This window comes from Coniosporium apollinis (assembly GCF_000281105.1).
Source record: "Coniosporium apollinis CBS 100218 chromosome Unknown supercont1.43, whole genome shotgun sequence".
Classification (NCBI taxonomy): domain Eukaryota; kingdom Fungi; phylum Ascomycota; class Dothideomycetes; genus Coniosporium; species Coniosporium apollinis.
In genome coordinates, this window is record NW_006913305.1 from 150,543 (window position 1) to 172,533 (window position 21,991).

The 21,991-nt window shown below is 40.9% G+C and overlaps 2 protein-coding genes across 2 annotated transcripts; one reads left to right on the forward strand and one right to left on the reverse strand.

Moving 5' to 3' along the window:
* Positions 1-17,118: 17,118 nt before the first annotated feature.
* On the forward strand, positions 17,119-18,621 carry W97_07735 (uncharacterized protein; the record flags this gene model as incomplete). The annotated part of the gene is made up of 1 exon (XM_007785538.1): positions 17,119-18,621. The coding sequence occupies one exon, from the start codon at positions 17,119-17,121 to the stop codon at positions 18,619-18,621; it is 1,503 nt and encodes a 500-aa protein (XP_007783728.1).
* An 800-nt stretch (positions 18,622-19,421) lies between these two features.
* On the reverse strand, positions 19,422-21,961 carry W97_07736 (uncharacterized protein; the record flags this gene model as incomplete). Its single annotated transcript, XM_007785539.1, has 2 exons — positions 19,422-20,243; positions 20,294-21,961. 2 exons carry the CDS (start codon positions 21,959-21,961, stop codon positions 19,422-19,424), a joined length of 2,490 nt encoding a protein of 829 aa, XP_007783729.1.
* Between the last annotated feature and the right edge of the window lie 30 nt (positions 21,962-21,991).

Below are 21,991 nucleotides of genomic sequence, written 5' to 3' on the forward strand. Positions count from 1 at the left end.
GAGAAGCGCAGTTCGGGTCTAGGGCAACTACTTGTGCACGCACTCGACTCCTAGCAAAGCGCAAGGCTGAGATAACGTTGGAACATTTCACGAAGCCAGTCAGGATGCCTGTCACGTGATCTGGCACATGACCTTTCGTCCAACTCAACCACCTGCACTTTTCGACTCAACCTCGGACGCCAGTGCAGCGTGCAGCGGCGATGCATTACGGCTAGCAAAGTGTGCTCAAACCACGACGAACCGAGACAAGCTGGAAGAAGTGCTGAGGGCTACGGTCGGGATACGCGCTCCGGAACTCTTGCTGGCTGTGTCTACCAACTGAACCTACCTCTCCTCCAGCGAGCATAGTAGGCGCAGGTCCTCACGGGGACGCTGCGTTGTGGTTTTTGTGTTTGTCACCCGGCGTGCCCGCATGCTGTAGAAGTAGAACGGGTTGGGAGGCAAGATCACTTACTCGGTATGATTTGTGGGTTCTCATCACGTGATGCTCCGGAAGGAACTGCGGGAATAGCGATAGGAGGATTAGTGGAAGTCTGAGTGAGGACAACAGCGGGTCAGGTAACATTAGTTGAGGCGGAACGAAAAAGAGTTAATAGCAGCGGTTTGCGGATAAGCTCATCTACCTCTTTATAGTCGGTCGCTGTCGATACGACCGGCTTAACGCTCACTTCCTAAAGACAGGTATAAGCTGTGCTTCGGACAAAGCTAGAGAGCTCGAGGAGTAGCTTTATCTATATGGCAAGCTTCTTGATAAGGTCTTAAAAAACGTCAGGAAGGACTTGAAAGTCATGCAGTAACGCGTCTTTAGAGAGTGTAAGCAAGCTCTAACGATGACTTGCTAAGCCTAAGAGCTTAATAGTCTAAAGCAGCGAGATTGACGATGTTAAAGGTGGTGATATTAGTTATAGGTGGGAAGAAGATTGGGTGAGGTAGAAGATAGGGTAGGGTTTTACGCGATAACAGCTCTAGACTTACTATTGGTTCCTGCTACTAGGGCGCTGCTGGCCGGATTGCTAAGGGTAGTGCGGAGGCGTAGTTTTACTAAAGTACACATTCTAGGGACTATAGATAAGAGCATGTAGGGTTTATTTAAAGTTTAAAGTCTAGTGTAGCTTGCTGCTAGGTTTATTAATAGCGTTAGTTGCTAGTAAGAAAAAGATTAGGGGCGGGTCGTAGGCGTATAGATTAGACTTATAATAATTATATATCGCTAGTAATAGTTCGCGGTTTGCTAATAAGCTCGAAAGTATTCTGCTATTACTTATACACTTCGGCTTAAAGCGTGTTAGCAAATAATATAATAGTACTTATAGCCGAGAAGAGATCTCTGCGAAAGGAAGACTATATTAAACTTAACGCGCGTAGTGGTCGAAGACTACCGGCACCCACTAGTATAATAGCGGGCTTAATAAAAAAGCCTATAGGCTTGCCTTCTAAGTAAGATAGTATTAGAATAATTTAATAGTATAAGTAGTGATTGTGATAATATCTATTAATGCTAAGAGATAAGACCTGAATTTAAAAGGACAATATAGAAGGTTAACGTGTATAGTAGCTAAAAGCCTCTACTATCGGCGCTTAACCGCGTATTAGTAGGTTTAGGTAATATTTTCGTTAAGCCTCCAAGCTTGTCCTTAGCTATATGAGTGTGTAGTGGTTAGCAATAAAAATAGTGACTGGAGTAAGAGAAAATGTCTATTATATAAAGGTGTAGATAGTCTAGCTATTTAGTAGATACTAACGCTCTAGCCTATAGGTTCTTAATATAGCTGTGTTATATGTTAGTTAAGGGATTCTAACATCTTTAGAGTTAATTCTTAGGCTACTTTACCTAGCTCTTTAGTGAAAGAAAGACATACACCTTAAGGTATAGGCTAAGACCGCTAAATACCGGCTAATAGAAAGAAACCTTCCCTCTTTAATAGGCACGAATAAAAGATAATCTCACATAGTATTAGCTTTAGCCTATAGGAGTAAGGCTGAGCTAGAATGACCTAATAGTAATTTAGATGTCTATAGTGCTTATAAGGGTGCGCTTATAATACTACCTATAAGTGTAGCAAGTAAAAAGGATGTAGAATTCTAGCTATAGTACTTATAAATAGTGCTGCTAGTGCAATTGCAATATAGAGTGGATGTTATTTAATATAAAGTGAAATATAATTGGTTCTATTACAGTACATGCCTTAAAGACTAGTTATTAGACCTTTTTACATTAAGTGGTGGTAGTAAAGAATAAGAGACTAGAGAGATTACAGTAAATGAACTTAAGAGCGTTAGTGATTCCGAGATAGCATTAGGTGCAATACTTAATAGGTATAGTGGAGCAAGACCGGAGCGGCTAATTATTATAATCTAATAGATAATAGATATCTATCTAGATAGACGGATAGCTGGATTTATCGAAATTATCTATAAATTATATATACTAGGATGAGAGCAAGATCGGAATAGTGCGAGAATGTATATAATAGCTAGTGCTTAAGTGAAGGTGGTATAAGAGAAGACTAAAGAGGTGCGCTTATTAACATCCTCTAATACTTAGATCTTAATAAACTAGTTAGTGGCTTTAAATAGATTATTGTATCTAGTAGACTTATTATTTGGACGTATTCCTATATATAGCTGTCCGCCAGCCGTAATATAGGCACTAATTTAATAAAGAATAGTCCCTTATCTTATATAAGCAACGCTTTATTAGTAGATTATTTGGGGCGTAACTTAAGTAGGAATACAGCTGGCGGTCCGTCTAAAATGTTGTGTTCGGTATAGTAATTAGTATATTAATTAATATAGTGGCTGTTACGTTCATCGAAGGATCGTGTATCTATATACGCTGCGCTAGTATATACTAAGTAGATAAAATTATAGGATAAAAAGATCGTCTATATTAGTGTTAGGGACTAGAAGAGCGTGTAATAGTAGCTAGCTTCTTTTTACTAAGAACGTGCTTCAAGACAAAGAGGTCCTTCGCCTTACTAAGAAAGATTAGTATATTAGCTAGATTAAGAACCGGCTAAAGAGAAACTCGAGGATAAGATAGGCTAGCTAAGGTTAGTAACATGTTAAAGTAATAAATAACTTGTTAATAAGTAGCAGAATTAGAACTATAAGGGTTAGTAAGGTCTTATATAGGTGAGAGCTGCGATAATACTAAGAAAATTGGTTCGATATTATTTAAAAGAGTCTAAGATAAGCCTTTATAGAACGAGTGAAAAGTCTATTACTAGGATGTAATTGTTGGCGGCTAGGAAAAGGCTCTATTTAAGGTTGCGGCGTTACGTAATAGTATCCTATACTATTCTTAACACTAATATAAAGCTAAGTCTACTATTAATAACCACCGCTATAGTGTTACTAGCTAGATTGCTAGTAAGAGTTCTTTAAATAAGATGTAGTTCTACTAGGACGAGCGTCGAATATAAATAGGCTGTTTATTAGTCCTTTATTATTAGCTGGGACGCATAAACGTGTTTTAGAAGGCTATGTCGCCTTAGCGTGGCTTAATTCTACTTACTAGTAAGAAGTAAGTAAGGAAATTCTATAGTTAAGTATAGAGATAATATACCACGGCGCCTAAAAGCTAGTAATAAGGATATTCTAAAATAGAAAGACGCGCTTCTAAGGGAATAGGTGGGCCTAGTATAGCCTAGTTTATATTACTAGTAAAAAGTGGGTAAAAAAGAGAATTTATTAGCTAGGTATAGCGATAGAGCACCTTAGAATACGAAAGTATATAAATAACCTTAACTAGTATTATTATTATTAGTATATAAGCGGAAGGCGAATTTCAAATATCGGCTACCGTAAGAGAAATAAAGTGTATATAGCAATAGCGCAGGATTAGTAAATATCGAAATAGAAACTAAAAGCTATAAAAGAATAAGGTAAAACTATCCTAAAACCCTCTAAAGCCGGGAATTAGTCTATTGCTCGTGCTAGATGAGGAACTAGTAGAAGAAGGTAGTAAGTCTGAGTTAGAAGAGAAAAGAGAAATAGCCTATAGATAAAATTATGAATTTGTTTTTTATATAGCGAACTCAGGAGTGACAATAATAGTAAGCGGAAATCGAATATTAAAATATTTATTATAATAAAACTAAGAAGGAAATCTGGTCCTCGACTAAGTATGAATATTATAATAAGACTAGAGAGAAAAATAAACATATAGAGAGATTTGAAACCTAATTTAAAGTTAGGTAGCTTTTAGTTCTAGAAGGCTTATTCTTCTAATACTACTCTACTATAGTATTCGAGTACCTACTACTTACTATAGTAAAGGCGAGATATAGTTAGTATTAGTACTACTTAGTGTACTACTCACTACTTCCGTATATATATACGTGTATACGCGTGTATATAGATTACCTAGCGGAAGACTACGCGCTATAGTAGTAAGGTGGTGGAAAAGCTAGAGAAGTAATAGAAGGTATTTTTAAATTATATAACACGCTATAGCTAGTTGCTGCTAGAGTTAAAGCGAGTAGCTATAAGGAATATAGAGGAGAAGGATACTAGGTAAAGAAAGGAGAGTAAGTAGATATAAGAGGTGATTTTTATAGAAAGAGTTAGCAGCCTCTATAGATAGGAGAGATTAGGGTTACTAACTATAAAGGCTAAAGGCTAGATATAAGATGCTTACACTTATAGTTATATATTACTATTTCGGTTTTATTGCTAGCAGAAACGACTCCGTTAATTCTACTATATAGAGACAGGCTTGCGCTATAGCTTCTTGCCCCTAGTAGGCTTATACACCACTAATAAAGTACTGCGACGCCTATATAAAGTAGTGCGTCTGTTTATCTACAGCGAAGCTAGTAATCCAGATTGGGTAGAAAGACTAAGAGAGCACTCTAAGTAAGACTAGGCGTATACTACAAAGCTCGCACTACTAATATATCCCTAAGTAAAACTAGGCGATGCTATATAATAGCCTATAATAATTTAGAAAGTAAGAAACCCTTAAAAAAAGGAAATATAATACCTACTAATAACCTACTACTCGTAATCTAGATCTGACGCAGAGACTAATAGGTACCCTAAATAAGACTAAGCGTACGCTATAAGACTCTTGTTACTTACACTCCTAAGTGGAACTAGGTAGTGACATGTAACTATCTTTAATCTAGAAAGCAAGAAACCCTTAAAAAGAGGAAAGAGAAGCATACCTATATAGAGTAAAAAGTAATATATACTAATACATCCAGCTTTAGTAGCCTAAAGTGCTTACCTTCGCCTTCTATATAAATGACTAGACAAAGAAGCTAATAGAGAATTCTAAGTAAGACTAGGTATACTACTACTAGCCTCTTACTATAGAGTATAGAGGTTCTTAAGTGATACTAGACAACACTCTATCGCTCCATAACAGCCGCTATTAAGGAATTAAAGTAAAAAAGAGGAGCGGCCTCTAAAACGCGTGTAGTAGTCTAGTTAGTGTATTCTAGAAAGAGCTTGGCGCGGCGAAAATAATAGGGGTAGTTAAAAAACCTTAAGTGTACCAATTTAAACATTAGATAGACGTAATAGTATATAAGAAGCTTTTAAAATCCTTTTTTAATCTTAAGAAATCTTATATAATAAACTATAGCTCTATTAAGATAGCTAAGAGGGTATAGATAGAACACAAGTATATAGTATATAAGGTAGACCTAGAAGCTAAGAACTATAGAGAAAACCACTAAAGAAGAAGTAGAAGAGGAGGCTACTAAGACGGCTACGCGAAGAGTTCTAGTAGACACCCTCCCCTTTTACTTAGGCTAGGACTCCTTCTAGCTTACTAGAGCCCTTTATTCTCTTTATCCCCTAGTCACGCTCGCCTATACTAACACTAGAGGTCCCGCGGCTATACGTGCTATAATAACTACTGTATGTTCTTATAATGTACCCTTCACTTTCCTATTACTTCTTACTAACTTGCCTAGCTTATTTAAGCCTTTTTTAAGGTAGTCTAGCGCGCCGCTATCGTATCCGCTCCCACTAGAGTAAGAGCTACCGCTACTGCCGCCTCCTCTGCCTCTACTAACTCTCCCGCCTTCGCAGGTCCAGCTAACTGGGGAGTACTGCTTGGTTGTTTCTCGGATGAGTGTGGCAAGACCCACTATCAGTATGGAAGCCTAGCAGCGGCGTAATCCGCTGCCTCTAATAAGTGTTAAGGAGAACCTCGAGCGGCGTAGAGAAGAAGGCCGTATTATAGGCTAGCGCCTAGCTACAAACGCTCCTCAGCCTTATAGTTTTGCGTGAGTGAAGAGAGTTTATAAGAGTCGCCTATTGCACTTTAATACTAATTGGGCTAAAAGTAAGGCCTAATTTATCACCGCTATTAATAGCGTAATAGAAACAGTTTAGTATAGTAGCTCTATAACTATTATATCACGTGGTATAGACGGCCTAATAACTAGCGATACTGTATTATAGAGCTTCCTTAAGATATAGAACAGTCGAGTGAAGTTATAGATATTATTCTAGTATTATATTATTAATAATATAACTAATCATCCGCGCTTAACCCTATTTTATAGACTTAGATTAGTAAGAGCCTTTACTAGTAATAAGTTATTAGACTATTTATTAGGCTAGGTTGTTTCTCTAGATATAACTTGCCTTCTAGATATATAGAGAGAAGTTAATAAGCTAAAAGGTGGCGGCTAGGGTCTTTAAAACCGCAATAAACTTCCTACTAAAGATTATTATCTAGCTACCTAAGCTTAACTTGCTTTTCCTATATTAGCTACTATAACTTTATAACGCAACACTCTATAGTTAGTTACAACTTGGAGTCCTTTTAGCCTAAAGCTAGGGAAGAAAATACCTAGATCTCGGGTTAGTAGGGTTAGGGACTATTCTAAACTAACTAGCTTTAATTTAACACCCTAGAGCACTACTACCACCTTTCTTTAGAATTTAGTAACGCTACAACCCTTATAGAAACATAAGTCGTTAATAGTATCTATTACGCTAGCACTTTATAGCTAGTATCCGGAACTAGCACACTTCGTGGAAATATATAATATTTAGTATCCTGCGACCTATTTAATAACCTAGAGAGCTATTAGACGAGGCTTCCTCCTAGATCCGCGTATATATTTAGTAGGCAAAAGTTCCGGAACCCACTAGGTGCTAGTAGTTGTTAAGCTTACTCTAACGAGTAGTAGAGGAAACCCGAGCTAGTAGAGGAAGGGCTTTTAACCTTAGTAGAGCTCCACCTTACTATAGTGTTAGGGCTTACCGTCTTTTAACCTATAATTTAGATCCTAAACCATTAATAATAGATCCACTTGAAGATAGTGCTAACGGAGCTATATTAAATTTTCCTACTCTTCTATTAGCTAAATTCTAAAGAGCTTTAATAGAAATCCTACTAACCTAAGATCGTATTATTAATTAATTCTTAATTATTATAACCTATACGCCTACATACGACCGCCTTACTATATGCTATTTAAGGCTATTTATCTACCTTATAGCGTGCTCCGCAACACTCTCTCGTATATAACTAAGTAAAAGACTTTATATAACCACCTACTATCTATAGTAGCACGAATATAATAAATAAGTATATACTAGCGCTTAATAGAGAGTAGTAAGTAAAGTCTTTTTATTAAGACTAACTACGTCCTTTAATATTAGCCTTCTGTAGTTATTTATCCATACTACTACTACACCTACTCCAAATTAATAAACGGCACTTACTAGTCCTCTACATCCACATCTATATTCTATTAACGCCTAAGAGATCCTAACTATAATCTAATAGCGTATTTTAATCGGAATATTACCACTTAATAAATTATATATCCACTATATAGTTAAATAAAGGTCTTAGTTAAGCCTTAGATGCTATTTCTAGTTCATCTTAGGTCTAGTTATTAATATATACTTAGAGGGAAAGGATGCACCTTACTATAAGCGCTACTAGTATAGTAAGTCTAGTAAATAAGTTACCTAACTAGCGCCTCTATCTTAATAGTATTAGCGACACTACCTCTTCTCCGCTCGCTCTAGATAGTTTAATAAGCATAATAGTCTTCTCTTTCTTACTAGCTTTATTAGCGCTATTATGTCTTCACTTAAGCTTAACTAGTACTACTACGTTTCTTACTCTACGCTAATCGCAGTAATACTAGAATCTTATTATATTAACTCTTCTACGCTAGGTTATAGCGTGGCTATCTCTTTCTTATTACACTCACCAGCTGCAGCGACTATATAGGCTCTTTATATTAAGTCTTACTCGCTTGATTATCTACGCAGTAACCACTTTATATTACTTCTTCCGCTATATAGTATAGTAGCGGCGCTATAATATCTCTATATTAATCTCTATTATCGCGTTTACTAGATTATAGCAATATAATAGTCTCTTTATATTAATCGCCTTCGCGGATCGTAGCGGCGTGGCGCTATACTCTATTTATATTAACCTTCCACTATATAGCATTATAGAGACGCTATCGCCTATATATATCACTTTCTAATTATTAATTATATAGTATTAAGGCTATAGCCTATTTATACTAATCTCCCTTACTATACTATTAATACCACGCTTCGTGTTAGTCTTTCACTATACGGCACTATAGTAATAGCGGTGCTGTGGTCTTTTACTTGTGTTAGCACTATCGCGTTATATCTTCTTATACGCCTGATAGCAGCGAGGCCGCTAGTGAGGCTATATACTATCTCCATCTCCGTCCCTATATAACTAGTCCGCCCTACTCTTCCCCGCTCGAGCTAGAGAATCTAGCCAGCGCTATTACTACTTCGTGCCACCCTTCTATATTAATTCTTTCCGCAGCCGCCACCTCTTTTAGATAGCGCTAACTAGAGCTTTGCTAATACAGTTATCCGGTCCAGTCTAGTCCCCTACTATAGTCGGTCTATATAGTTTCTAGATACATACAATCGAGTGTAGAGTAGGAGTCATCTCTACGTAGTAAGGGTGTGGAGTTCCGCCGCATCTTTTACTAGGTGTTAAGTAAGTAACATAGGTCTAGTTTTACTCTGCCCCCTTAGACTATAGTACTATCGGCTAGGCGTGCTAAGGGAGTAAGAAGAACTAACTATAGGTTAAGCTATCTTATTTATTGACCGCGTTAGCGGCGCCTACCACCTAAGCTGAATCCTAGGCGTATAGACTATAGATCTAGCTATAGAAGCACTATACTAAAGGAGAACTATTACGAATCGCGATGGATGACGCGGAATAGAAGTAATTAATATAAAGCGTCACGTGAGGGACTAATCACTCGGGATGCTAAGAAAGGTCTAATTAGTATAATTAGTGTGATTAGGGATAGATTATACTAATTAAGGGGATTATAGCGCGAGGTATTATAGTATATAGGTAGCACTATTCTTATTTATTAGGATAGTGTGCTTAACTTAAATAAGTATCTAGTATTCTTTATAACTCGATCTAATCTTACTACGTGATATTAATTCTTATCTTATTAACTATATTTTAGCACTACTTCCTTCCTCCTTAATTAGGACCCTAACCTTTATAGTAACTTCTATTATTATAAGGTAACCCTTATTACACTTTAAGCACCACCTTTATAGAGTATCTAAGATTTAATATACTAATATATCTACTATAGGACCTACTACCGGACTATAAGAGCAGGCTGTATAGGCACCTACCCTAAAGCTAATTAAGGTTAAAACTCCTAATAAATACTATAGGGACTAAGGCGAGCTCAACTTGTTTCTCCTCTAGAGTAATCTATATATTTAGTATAATTAGGAGCGATTCTAGACTAAAAACGAGGTTATATTTATTATTACCTACTTCTAAGAAAGGGCGTTTAAGTGGGTATAGCCTCACTTAAAGGACTTCTTAGAAAACTCTCCTTTAAACTAGAAAGAGGTGACCCGGACCCTATTCACTAATATAAAAAACTTTAAGAAAAAGATATAATAAGTATTTAGAGATATTAACGCGGAACGTACTATAGAATAAGAGCTTATAAATCTAACCTAAAAGAGGTTAGTAGTAAGCTACATCATGTAGTTCTAGCTAGTTGCATCAAATACTATCTAGGATAATACTACTCTTACGGCTTAGTACTACTGAGGATTAAAGAATAGCGTTAAAGATAACTTAGTAAGAGGCGAACGCCCTAATAAGCTATAAGCGATAATTAGTATATTAATTTAGATTAATAATCGCTTATATAAACGACGTTTAGAAAAAACAGGACGAGATATACTAGTTATAGTTAGTTATAAATATTAAAGCACGTCGCGGTATTAGTAGGACCTATACGGCCTACGACTAATAGAACTCGACGCTATAGATAGATGAATAGGATAGTTCGTTAAGAAAGGACTATAGAAGGGATAACTAATATTCTCTGGGAAAAAAGTTTTTACTAGAAAATACTATAGCTATAATCGGTAAGGACACATCGCGCGAGATTATCGCTAACTAAAGAAATAATAATAAGCACTCGCCTAAACTAATAGTCTAAAGAGAAAAGAATAACTAGCGTCGACCTAAGTCGACTATGTAGTAATATCCTAGATAGTATACTATAATAATAGATGCCGCACGCACTAAAGTGATAAGGACGGATTAGGCTAGTACTTAAAACCACTATAATTAAAGTAAGCCCTATAGGTTATAAATAAGAGAAAGGCCTATAATACAATAGGTATCTCTAAACCGATACTGGAAGATAAAATAGAAAGTAACTTTAAGGAGGTTAAGTCTAATAATAGATCCGAAGAAGGGGAACTCGTCGAAATTCTAAGAATTATAATGATTCTAATATAATAGCTCGGGCCTAAATTGGTCCTAGGAAAGTACCTAATTAAGCTATAGAAAGAGGTATAGGACGAAGTCTCTATAGCCTATAGAACGAATATAAGAAGCTAGTAAATAAGGGACGCCTAACACCGAGTATATAAATAGATAGATGTATAATACGCGGTTAGCGTTAAATAAGCGTATAGAGAATGTTATAACATTCTCCTTAGAAAATATGGACTTGCGGATAAACGACTGAATTAGTTACATAATAGGCTAGAGTAGCTACTAATCCAAGGAAGGAAATACTAAAATATTATCTAAGAATATCCACCTAAGAGATCCCAATTCACTACTAATAGGGGGTATATAACCCCTAATAGAGGGTTTATAGCCTAAAGCTTAAGGGGTAAAGTGACTACACTTAAGGCGGAGTATATAGTATAGGACCCTAAGAAACATCTAGTAATAAAAGTCAATCCCGCCACGTTATTATATATAAGTGAGGAAAGGAACCTAAAGAGTTCTAGTATAAAAAACTTATAGGCCTTCCGGCTAGAGGGTTAATAGAAGCGTCTAATAAAAGACTTTTAAATAGGTGTAAGGGCACCTAGATACCTAGAGTAGAGTACTAAAAATATACCCTTATAGTAATAAGATACGCCGGTAACCTACGAGTGTAGATTAAGATTAGCTAATTATAGGCTAAAGCACTAATTAATTTAGGTGCCACTACGGACTTTATATTACTACAATTTATATAGAGAGCAAGATTGTAGTTATAATAAAAGCTCGACGCCTACTTAATTATAGTGGTAGATAGCTAACCTTTAGGCTATAATTAGGAATTAGTAGACTAAGAAACTATAATAATTAGATTAAAGATTAGACCTTATATCTAGGACATGTCGTTCGATATTATAGTAATAGGAACCTATAACGTAGTATTAGGGTTACTATAGCTTAAGGGCGCAAATTTAAAGATTGATTAGACCTATTAAACGCTAGACTTTTCCTAGAAAAAATTAATCCAAATAAGCGAAGACACGCTAAAAGACGGTCTTAAGATATATACAATCTCGGCTAAAGAACTAATAAAAGAAGTTAGGAGGAATCCTAAGTAAGTATAAATTCTATAGAGTAAGCGACAAGAACTTGCGTCTACTATAGCTCTATTATCTATTCCTAATAAATATAAGGACTACACGAGGTTATCTATAGATAAGGCTCTAAAAGAAGCCCTACTAGCACACTAAGTATAGGATCATATAATATCTATATAAGAAGGTAAGACACTAGGGAAAGTAGCGATTTACCTACTATTACTAAAGAAGCTAGAGGCGCTATAGGTGTACCTAAATAAAAATCTAAAGAAAGAATTTATATAGGAATCCTAGTTACCTATAGAATACCCTATTCTATTTATATCTAAGAAGAATAGGAAGTTACGACCCTATATTAACTACTAGGGACTAAATAATATAAATATTAAGAATAGTTATCTATTATCTCTAATTTCGGAGTTATAGAATCGACTCTAGGGAGCTAAGTAGTTTAGTAAATTCGATATTCTAGGAGTATATAACCGGATTTGAATTAAAGTAGGTAAAGAGTGGAAAATAGTAATAAGAACCCGTTTCGGACTCTATAAGTATTTAGTTATACTATTTAGACTCACTAATACTCCCGCCACGTTCTAGGTATATATTAATAATATTTTAAGAGAACACCTAGACGTGTTTATAGTCGTCTACCTTAATAATATACTAGTATACTTAAAAACTAAGGACGAGTATATGCGATATATTAGATAGATTTTAGAGGCACTATAGTAGGCGAACTTATAAATAGTACCGGAGAAAAGCTAATTCCACTAATAGGAAATTGAATTTCTTAGCTATATTATTACTAATCGCGGTATTAAGATAGACGAAACTAAAGTGAAAGCGGTACTTAAATAGCCTATACTAAAGTTAGTAAAGGACGTGTAATTATTTCTAGGACTAGCGAACTTCTATTAGAAGTTCATATAAGGCTACTCCTAAATAATAGCACTACTAATAGATCTTACGAAAAAAAATTAAGGTTTCTAGTAGAACGACGAAGCTAATAAAGCTTTTTATACACTAAAGGAATAGTTTAGTACGGAACTAGTTCTAATAATATTTGACCTAACTAGGGCTATTATTATCGAAACGGATGCTTTAGACCTAGCTATAAAAGCATGTCTAAATTAATAGGATAATAAGGGATATTAGTATTTAGTGGCATTTCACTCGAGAAAGTTTAGCGGACTAGAACTAAACTATAAAATCTATAATAAGGAGCTACTAGCTATTATAGAAGCATTTAAATAACAGAGAGTATATCTAGAAGGAGCTAAGTATCTAATTTAAGTATTCACGGATTATAAGAATTTAGTATACTTTACTACTACTAAGGTCTTAAATAGAAGATAGATGCGCTAGTCTAAGGAATTATTGACCTTTAATTTTAAAATTTACTACTATAAAGGTACTAAGAATGTAAAAGCGGACGCTTTTAGTAGGCGACTAGATTATATAGGGGAAAAGCCTTAGATAGTTAGCTTAATTCTAGAATAGTATCTAGACGGAAAGATTACTTATAATCGGGGAACCCTAGCGGTAACTATAGTAATTATAAATAATAATCTTGAGGACTATATACGGAAAGTATATACGTAGGACGCCTATACTTAGAGGGCACTTACTAAAACCCTTAAGGAATTTAAATAAATAGATAAAAGTCTGCTACTATTTAGAGGACTAGTGTATATACTGCTAGCCTAGTGGATAGAGATTATTTAATAATACCACGATAGTCTAATAGAGGGACACCGCGGAATTTTTAAAATAGTTAAAGTAATTAACCGCACCTACTTCTTCCTAAGACTTAGGAAGAAAGTGGAGGAATATATTATAGCTTGCGATTTATACTATAAAATAAAAGCAACCTGGTATAAGCTATACGGTTTAATAAAATTAGTAATAATACTAACACGGCTATAGGCTTTAGTAGCTATGAATTTTATTATTAAGCTACCTCTTTCTAAAGAACCCTTAATGAAGGTGAAATACGATTCCGTGCTTACTATTATAGATTAATTAACAAAAGAAGTACGCTTTATACTATATAAAGAATCATCTAATACTAAGGAATTAGTATACACCTTCCTCTAGAATATAATAGTAATATAAGGGCTACCTAAGAAGATTATCTTAAACTAGAATAAGCTATTCACATCGAACTTCTAGACCGCGCTTATAGTATAGCTAGGACTATTCTATAAGCTTTTAATAGCTTACTACCTATAGATAGATAGATAAACTAAGCGTATAAATTAAGTACTAGAATAGTACCTAAGAGGTTATATAGACTATAGATAGATAAACTAGGTATTACTACTACCGCTTATATAGCTAGTATATAATATAAGCGTAAACGAAATAATGGGGATAAATACCGTTCTACACTAACTATGTATAAATGTTCTATAAGCTAAAGGAAGTCTAGACTCTAGTAGAAACCGCTAGATTAACTATAGAAGAAATATAACACATATATAAGAAACTGTGATAAGACATCGAATTTCTATTATAGAGGTTAATATTTCACTATAATAAACATAAATCTAGGGGACCTATACTAAAAGAGAGGGATAAAGTTTACCTCCTCCGGAAAAACATCGAGATAATAAGGCTAAGTAAGAAATTAGATTATATTAGGATAGGACCTTTTAGGATTATTAGAAATATTAAGGATATAAGCTATAAGCTAGACCTACTAGAGGGAATAAAGATACACCTAGTGTTCTATATCTCACTTTTAAAGCCGGCTCCTATAGAGGTACTAGTGTTAGTATAAGTACTAGACAACTACCTAATAAAGTAAGAAGGATAATATAAAGTGTAAAAAATCCTAAATAATAGCACTAACTTTAATAATAGGCTATAATAATACCTTATAAAATAGAAAGGCTACCTAGACTTAGATAATATATAGGAGCTATATACTAATCTTAATAGATGCGAACAAGCTATAAAGAAGTACTATAAGGATTTAAGATCTTATTAAAGGTAGGCTTAAAGAAGGAGGAAGGAAACCCGTCTAGGGTATTCTAAGTTGTAGGAGATATAATAAGTATATCTAAGAAGACGATAGGCGCGGGATCTAGGAAATCTATTAAAAACTTAGGAGGAGGGCTAGGCTACCCCCGCTCTAGAGCTTCTACCTCTATAATTAATAATAGTTCGCGCGATATAAGTTAGGAGGAACGATTTTCCTACTTAGCTAGCTTATCTTTAAGCTATATATAATAGAGGTTCGCCTCCGCAATCGCTCGTTTAGCTTTATAAAGCTTTTTACGAATTTCTTTACTATAGGCACGAAGCTGCTTCTATTCTCTACGAGTAATGGCTAAATTGCACTTCGCGTCTAAGAAAATACACTTGGCGCAATAACCTGAATAGACGTCTATATAATAAGATAACGATTTAGAACGATAGCGACTATATAGGGTAGGTATATTAGAACTAAAGAATTAGAGAAAAGAAACTAAATTGTAATAGCGTTTAGTAAAGAATTATTTAAGACTAGTAAAGCCCTACTACTTTAGTATAGATCTCGAGAATATTAGCTTAGGAGCTTTTAGTATATTATAAAAAGAGGGCGAATATACCTTTTAAGATAAAAGCTATTAGGGGAGGGAGATAGTGTTACAAACCGCAACGGATAACGCGGAATAGAAGTAATTAATACTAAGTATCACGTAAGGGACTAATTACTTAGAATACTAAAAAAGGTCTAATTAGTGTAATTAGTGTGATTAGGGACGAATTATACTAATTAAAAGGATCACGGCGCGAGGTATTATAGTATATAGGTAGCACTATTCTCGTTTATTAGAATAGTATGCTTAACTTAAATAAGAATCTAATATTCTTTATAACTTAATCTAATCTCACTACGTGATATTAATTCTTACCTTATTAACCATATCTTAGCACTACCTCCTTCCTCCTTAATTAGGACCCCAACCTTCATAGTAACTTCTATTATTGTAAGGTAACCCTCGTTATAAGAACGCGAAGAATATATTATTAGAACTAGCAAAACCTATTATCTAAGGACGCGAGCTTAGAGTTATTATAAAGGAGGATTAGGTTATAGCCTATATAATAAAGTCGAGGTAGGTAGCACTAGAGATCCTAGTTATTCACCGCGAACCAACTCTAACTCTTACAACTCCTACTAAGACTCGCGCCGGCCTAGTTCGTTTGTTAAGTAATAGCTCGCTCTTCACTAGTTTACTAAGTTAATCCTTTTAGGACTAGATAGATATAAGTTATCTAGATAACCCTTAACCACCGCCTATAGATGAAAGCTAAACTATTCCGTGTCCTTTAGAGTCAGCTTTACCACTTGAGTATGAACGCCTCGAACAACCCTATACGGGATTGCCGACCAGAACTACAAGCCTCTATTCTCCGGCTTTAAGGACGGCGTAGTCACCTCCCGCTTCCCTCGCTTGCAAATCCCAAGCCTGCCCTTCTGCACTATTGTGAACATCACACGCAAGTACGAGTATCGCCACGAAGCACCGCGCAAGGGAACGTGAACTGGGCACAATAGTGCGGCAAGTGGGAAGGAGGGTTCCTTATTCCTTAACCGATCGAGTGCCTGGGCAGACCAGGACCACATAAGGACAGAAGGCAGGATAGCCATTAGGCTGGGATAGCTAAGGACAGTTGCCGTCCTTTATTTAGGAAGGGGGGCGCTTTTATAGTGTCGCGATAGATTGGAGTGGTAATCCCACTAAATAGCTATCATCGCTCCAGTCCCAATGCGGACTTAACTTAGGCCTTACTTTTTAGTTTGCTTCGTCGCGTGAAGGCTCTATGCGGCTTACTAGTGGGAGCAAATTGAAAGTACTGTGAGGCACCACGTGACAGCAAGCACTTCATCACGTGCTAGCACTGCCAAAGATCAAAGCCTGCGGAGTCCTACAGTCGCTGCCCTCAAGTCAACGGTGCTACTTCACGTCCACAACCGCATCGCATCGCATCGCATCACAGGTGACTCTGCAGCTGCAGAAGCGTGGGATGATTTCCGGCAGCGCATCTTGCAGGGCTTGTGTGTAGTTGGTGCTGCGTCTCGTCTCGTCCCGTCCCGTCCCGGTCCCGTCCCGTCTCGTCTCATCTCCTCAGGTCGGCGGATCCTTCTGTCGAGCACATCCCACAAACAACATCAAGGCCTCCAGCTCCGCGCCAGTTCCACCTCCACCTCCACCTCCACCTCCACCTCCTCCCCCTTTCCCTCCCCTTCGTCTTCCCTCGTTCCCGATGCTCGGCAAACGCAAACGCTCACTGTCCGAGCCCGCTCTCGTTGTCGCTCCCCTTACCGAGGCCAATCTTGCCGCACTAGACGCGGCGTCGTCGAGCCCCAGAACGAGTCCCAGAACGCTGTCGCGGTCCAGCGCCTCGTCCGGTGCAATGAGCTCGAACAGAAGCAACATCTCCACCTCGCAGCTCACTACCATCCTCCAAACACACCGGATATACCGCAACCGACACCGGCCGATGCCTACGGGCCTACGGAAGCTCGTCGTCTCCGTCCAGAGCCCGCGCGAGGGCCCTACTACGCCAAAGTCGGCCAGAATCGCCAAGCACGTTCCAGTCCTGCAGAACATGTCGGAAAGCGACCTTGTTGCGCATCTTGAGGAGCACTTGCTGTACTCGCCCGCGACTGCGCTCGGCGGCGGCGAGGAACACGTCTATCGTTCGCACGACCAGCTGTGGAACGAGGAATCCGTCCCCAGGCCTGACACGACCGGCAACACGGTCCTGCGCGAAGCTCTCGGCAGGGTCGGCAAAGTCCCACGGCCAAAGCCGGATTCATGCTACGGCTACTGGGAAAGGAGCTTTACGAGCGGGGAGCTCGACAAACAGCGCGCGCTCTCCTCCAGATGCAGAGTCTCCGACCGCGATCCGTCATGGCCCTACCAAATCCTCGAATGGAAAGCCGAGGAAGGCTCACCTCGTAGGGGCGAGCTCCAGGCCATGCGAGATGGCGCCGCCGCTGTCCATACGGTGCGGCATCTCTTCTGCGAGACGGGCACAGCCCAACCAGCAGAGCACGAAACAGCCGTCTTCTCGCTTGTCGTCACATCCAAGGCCGCCGAGTTCTACGTGAACTGGCGGCGCGACGACAGCGACGAAGGACTATCTTGGGAGATGGACTCCATCGGCATGGGGCTGCTGGAACGGCCCGAGGACGTATTTCAGCTGAGGTCCATCTCTATGAATATCCTCCGCTGGGCTCAAGGACTTCGTCTTGCCCGAATCAAGGCTGCGCTTTCGTCAACATTAGCACCTCCGATCGCACCAGCACCTGACCCTCCGCTTGCACAGCCGAGGAGATTGCTACAGAGTGTCACGATTACTAGCACCCACTCCGTAGCTAAGAATATGGAAGGGTACGTCTATTTCCTTGTAGTCGTACCGATTAGAGCTTCGTTCGACTCGCATGCTCACACGATCGCAGTCTTGTCACGCCGTCTGTTAGCACCGACCCCGAGAGCGACGAACATGCTCCAAAGCGGAGACGGCGAGATCGAGATTAGGGATGAAGGACAGGCGGATCAAGCCTGCGCTTGCGCCGTCGCTTACATTCACGCCTGCGCCTACACCTGCGCCCACGCCCACGCCCACGCCAGGCCCCTCTGCGTCAATAGGCCCGGCAAAGACCTCGACCTCGATAACGCGGCTGCGACATACAAGCGTGCGGTTGCTATTGGTGAGGACTGGCTTAGGAAGCGTACGGCGCAGTTCTGCATACTGTACTAGGGCCGCGTTTTCCGCACCGGCGGCTTCAAGAGCCTAACGCGGAGGGCGCTGATTCAGCTGTATGAGAAGGTGGATACAGATGGTGTAGTTGCTGGTGGTGATGAGCTTAAAGCTGTTCGCGGCCTTGGTCCGCCTTGACACCAACCTCTCAACACACTAGCAACTCGGTAGGCGATTGCTCCGGGCGTAAGAGTCTAGCGCCCTCGGTCTATCTTAGATACTCGTAACGCTCGCTAGTAACGATAAATAGAAGCGGTGGTAACGCTGCGATACTACCAATCACCCCGTTGAAGAACGTATCTACAATTGTGTCCTTAAAGCCGCATACCTAACTGAACCTCCCACCACATGTCCTTGCACTCTTCGAGTCACTTTCAAAGACGTAGCACGGCGAATGGTGCGGGAAACTTGATCCTGCTGGACTGATACTTAATCGACAGTTTCTGCAGGTATACCACTCATCCTCGGGCTGCAAGTATTCCATCCTCGCTGCGAATAGCTGCAGGTCGAGCTGCCTTACGTAGCAGCTAGCAGGACGAGGGGGCCGATGCTACCGGTCCGCTTATCGTCGAGCGTTAATCCAGCAGCGTCCTCGGGACGGAATACGCGGATGGAAACTCGCCTTCAGCTATTCAAGAACATGGATACGACTCTGCGATTGATACAAGCTCCATGCGGAAGAGACACGGCTACAATCAGCGAGCTACATGCTAAATGCTGTCGATTTCGGACAGCACCTTCACAAGGACACGGCAACCCTTGAAAGGCGTCCGATGGAGCCCGACAGAGTCCGTCGCCTTCTACGAAGCTACCGCACAAGTAGCCTCTAGCATCTCCAGCCGGCTCTGGCATTCAGAAATCTGCGCCTGATAAAACGCCTGCAGCTCCTCCGTCGCACGCTTGAGCACCCCCTCTAGCGCCCTCAGCCTCGCCGCTGAGCTCTCCATCTCCCCTTCAACCAGCGTCTGCGCCGCCACCAGCGCGTTCATCCGCCCATGTGCCTTCTCCTCCTTACGCGCCAGCTCGTGAATCTCCGCCGCAAGTGGCTCCGTCTGCTGCGCCAGCGCGCGGTACGGCGTTATTGCCTCCTCGAGCGCCGTGTCAGAGCAGCCACTACTGCTGCTAGGGTCATGCGCCGATGTGACCGTGAACTTCTCGAGGTGCGCCTGCATGTACTCGTGTAGGCTGAGCTGCTGCCCCTTCTGCGCTTTCTCCTCGGCGAGCTGGTCCTGGGCGGCCGAGATAGCGTCATGGAAGTGGGTGAGGAGCGTGCGGGCGGCTGTAGCGTGCTGGTGTGCTGCTTGGGCGCGCTGGAGTGAGCGCCGGTGGGTGGTGACGCGCTCGTCAATAGCTGCATACGTGCGCGCCCATCGGGCGGAGACTGCGGCCAGACCTGAGCCATCGCCAGGTTGGCTTTCGCTCGTGGGGAAATCGTGAAAGATGTCGCTGCTAGGAATCATTCTTTCGGCACTCCCAACGGCCCCAGTGAGCGCAGCGTGGAAGACCTTCCTCCAGAGGCCAGCGTCGATAGACTGCGGCTGAGGCAATCCCTTCATCCGATGTAAGATTGTGACCAGCATATAGACGCCACAATCCCATGTGTTGGGTTGCTGTGCGCAGTCCTAGAAACAGTTGGCTATCTTTGGGTTGGAAAGGTAGCGCGTGGACATACCTTCGAGCTGTATGTCCATTGCAGATCTCGGAGGTGTTCATTCTGTGAGAGTAGCCCTGTGGAACGCGACAATGCGTTGCGTGTCGTAGAGGGAATGCCGGGGTTGCTGCCACTCCGTAGGCTGTCTAAATGCTCAACAGCTCCTGTTTTAAGGTCTATAATACCGACTGTCCAGTGGCCGGCTGCTAAGAGCAGCTGTGCAGCCGTATGCTCGTGTGGCCCAACCCGGATGCGCTTACTACTAGAGTTCGAAGGCGCCGGGTCGGCGACTGTATTGTCAATCAAACGAAAACATTCAGTCTGAAAGACGTCTAGCACGTAATCAATCGCAGTTGCCGACAGCCATTTCTTGTCGGCGAATGTAGACGCAGCGCCTGCTTTATCTGTAGCGGGCATAGAGGAGGCAACAGTCGCGGAGGTGGTGGTGGTCGGAGAGGTGGTGGTGGTCGGATAGGTAATAGCAGTCTGAGAGGTGGTGGTTGCGGAGTTATTAGCCGGAGAGGTGGTGGTCGGAGAGATGGTGGTTAGAGGAGATGTTAAAGACGGGGGATCCTGAGTCTCCGATGATGACAGATGCCGAGATAGCGTAGGGATAAGTATTTCAGGAGCCGGTGGAGGTCTTATCGGCTGAAGGGTCTCGTGAACAGTTTCATCCAAATCCATCAAAGTACTACCTTGTGTGATATCCAGACCTTCATAAGAGACACCGTCATTCTTGCCTGAAGTACCCACCACCTCTGAAGTTCTTTGGCTGGGCTGAGACCTGGCCTGCTCAACGTCGCGCTCACTGCCGTTGTGCGTGGATAGGCTCACGCGAGGCTGCTTCGGCTTACGTGCCAAGGGCTTTTTCTTGCGCGGAATAAGAGGCTTAGGAGTACTCTGAGTAAATGACATTGCAATTAGCGCGACGTACGGAACCAGCGCTGACGGGAACAAGGCGAAGCAATACGCATAACTCATAAACCCCGTAGAGACAATGCGAACCGTCGGGGTTTGGCTCTGATAACTCGTCACGCCTGGAAGCGAAACTTCACGAAGACGAAAGGGTTGGAAACTTACGGATTCGTCCCCACTGTTGGCGCCTGTCTTCTTCCTCTTGCGCGTGGTGCGGGACGCCGTTACTCCTTGCTGCGGCGCGAGTTCTTCTAGAGCCATGCTCACGTCGATGGGTTGCCAGCGCTCTTTGCGAGAGACTCCAGCGCGTGGATTGGTGCCAGAAATACGGAGCTGCTGTATCCGGTTCAGCACCGGTAACGCTGTATCCAGAGTCACGACTTTGGCGAGCTGAACCAGGGGATCAAGGAACCTAACGGATCCCAGCCTGTGCTCACCAAAGTGCTGGATGAAAGTCGCCCGGTCGAGCTTCCAGCCATCCGCCTCCTGCAGTTGCTTCCACTTCGGCTCACAGCGCTGCATTGCTGCGCGCGTCCGTTTGATACGGCTCATAACACGACGGCCGAGGAAATCGTCGAAATCGTAGCCGGGCAGCTCCTGTTCGAACATGGGCTTGGCTGCGTCATACGCTGAAGGGCTGGCCGAGGGAGCATTATCAACCTGCTGCCTGAGGCCCTCAATGCGCGCCTGTAGGTCGAGACTCATGCTCGCGATGAGCACAGCGTTGTCATCCTCACTTCCATTCTGGTCGGCAGCATGATTGAGTTGGGCCATGAGCGTAGGGAAGAGAGGAATCAGAGGACT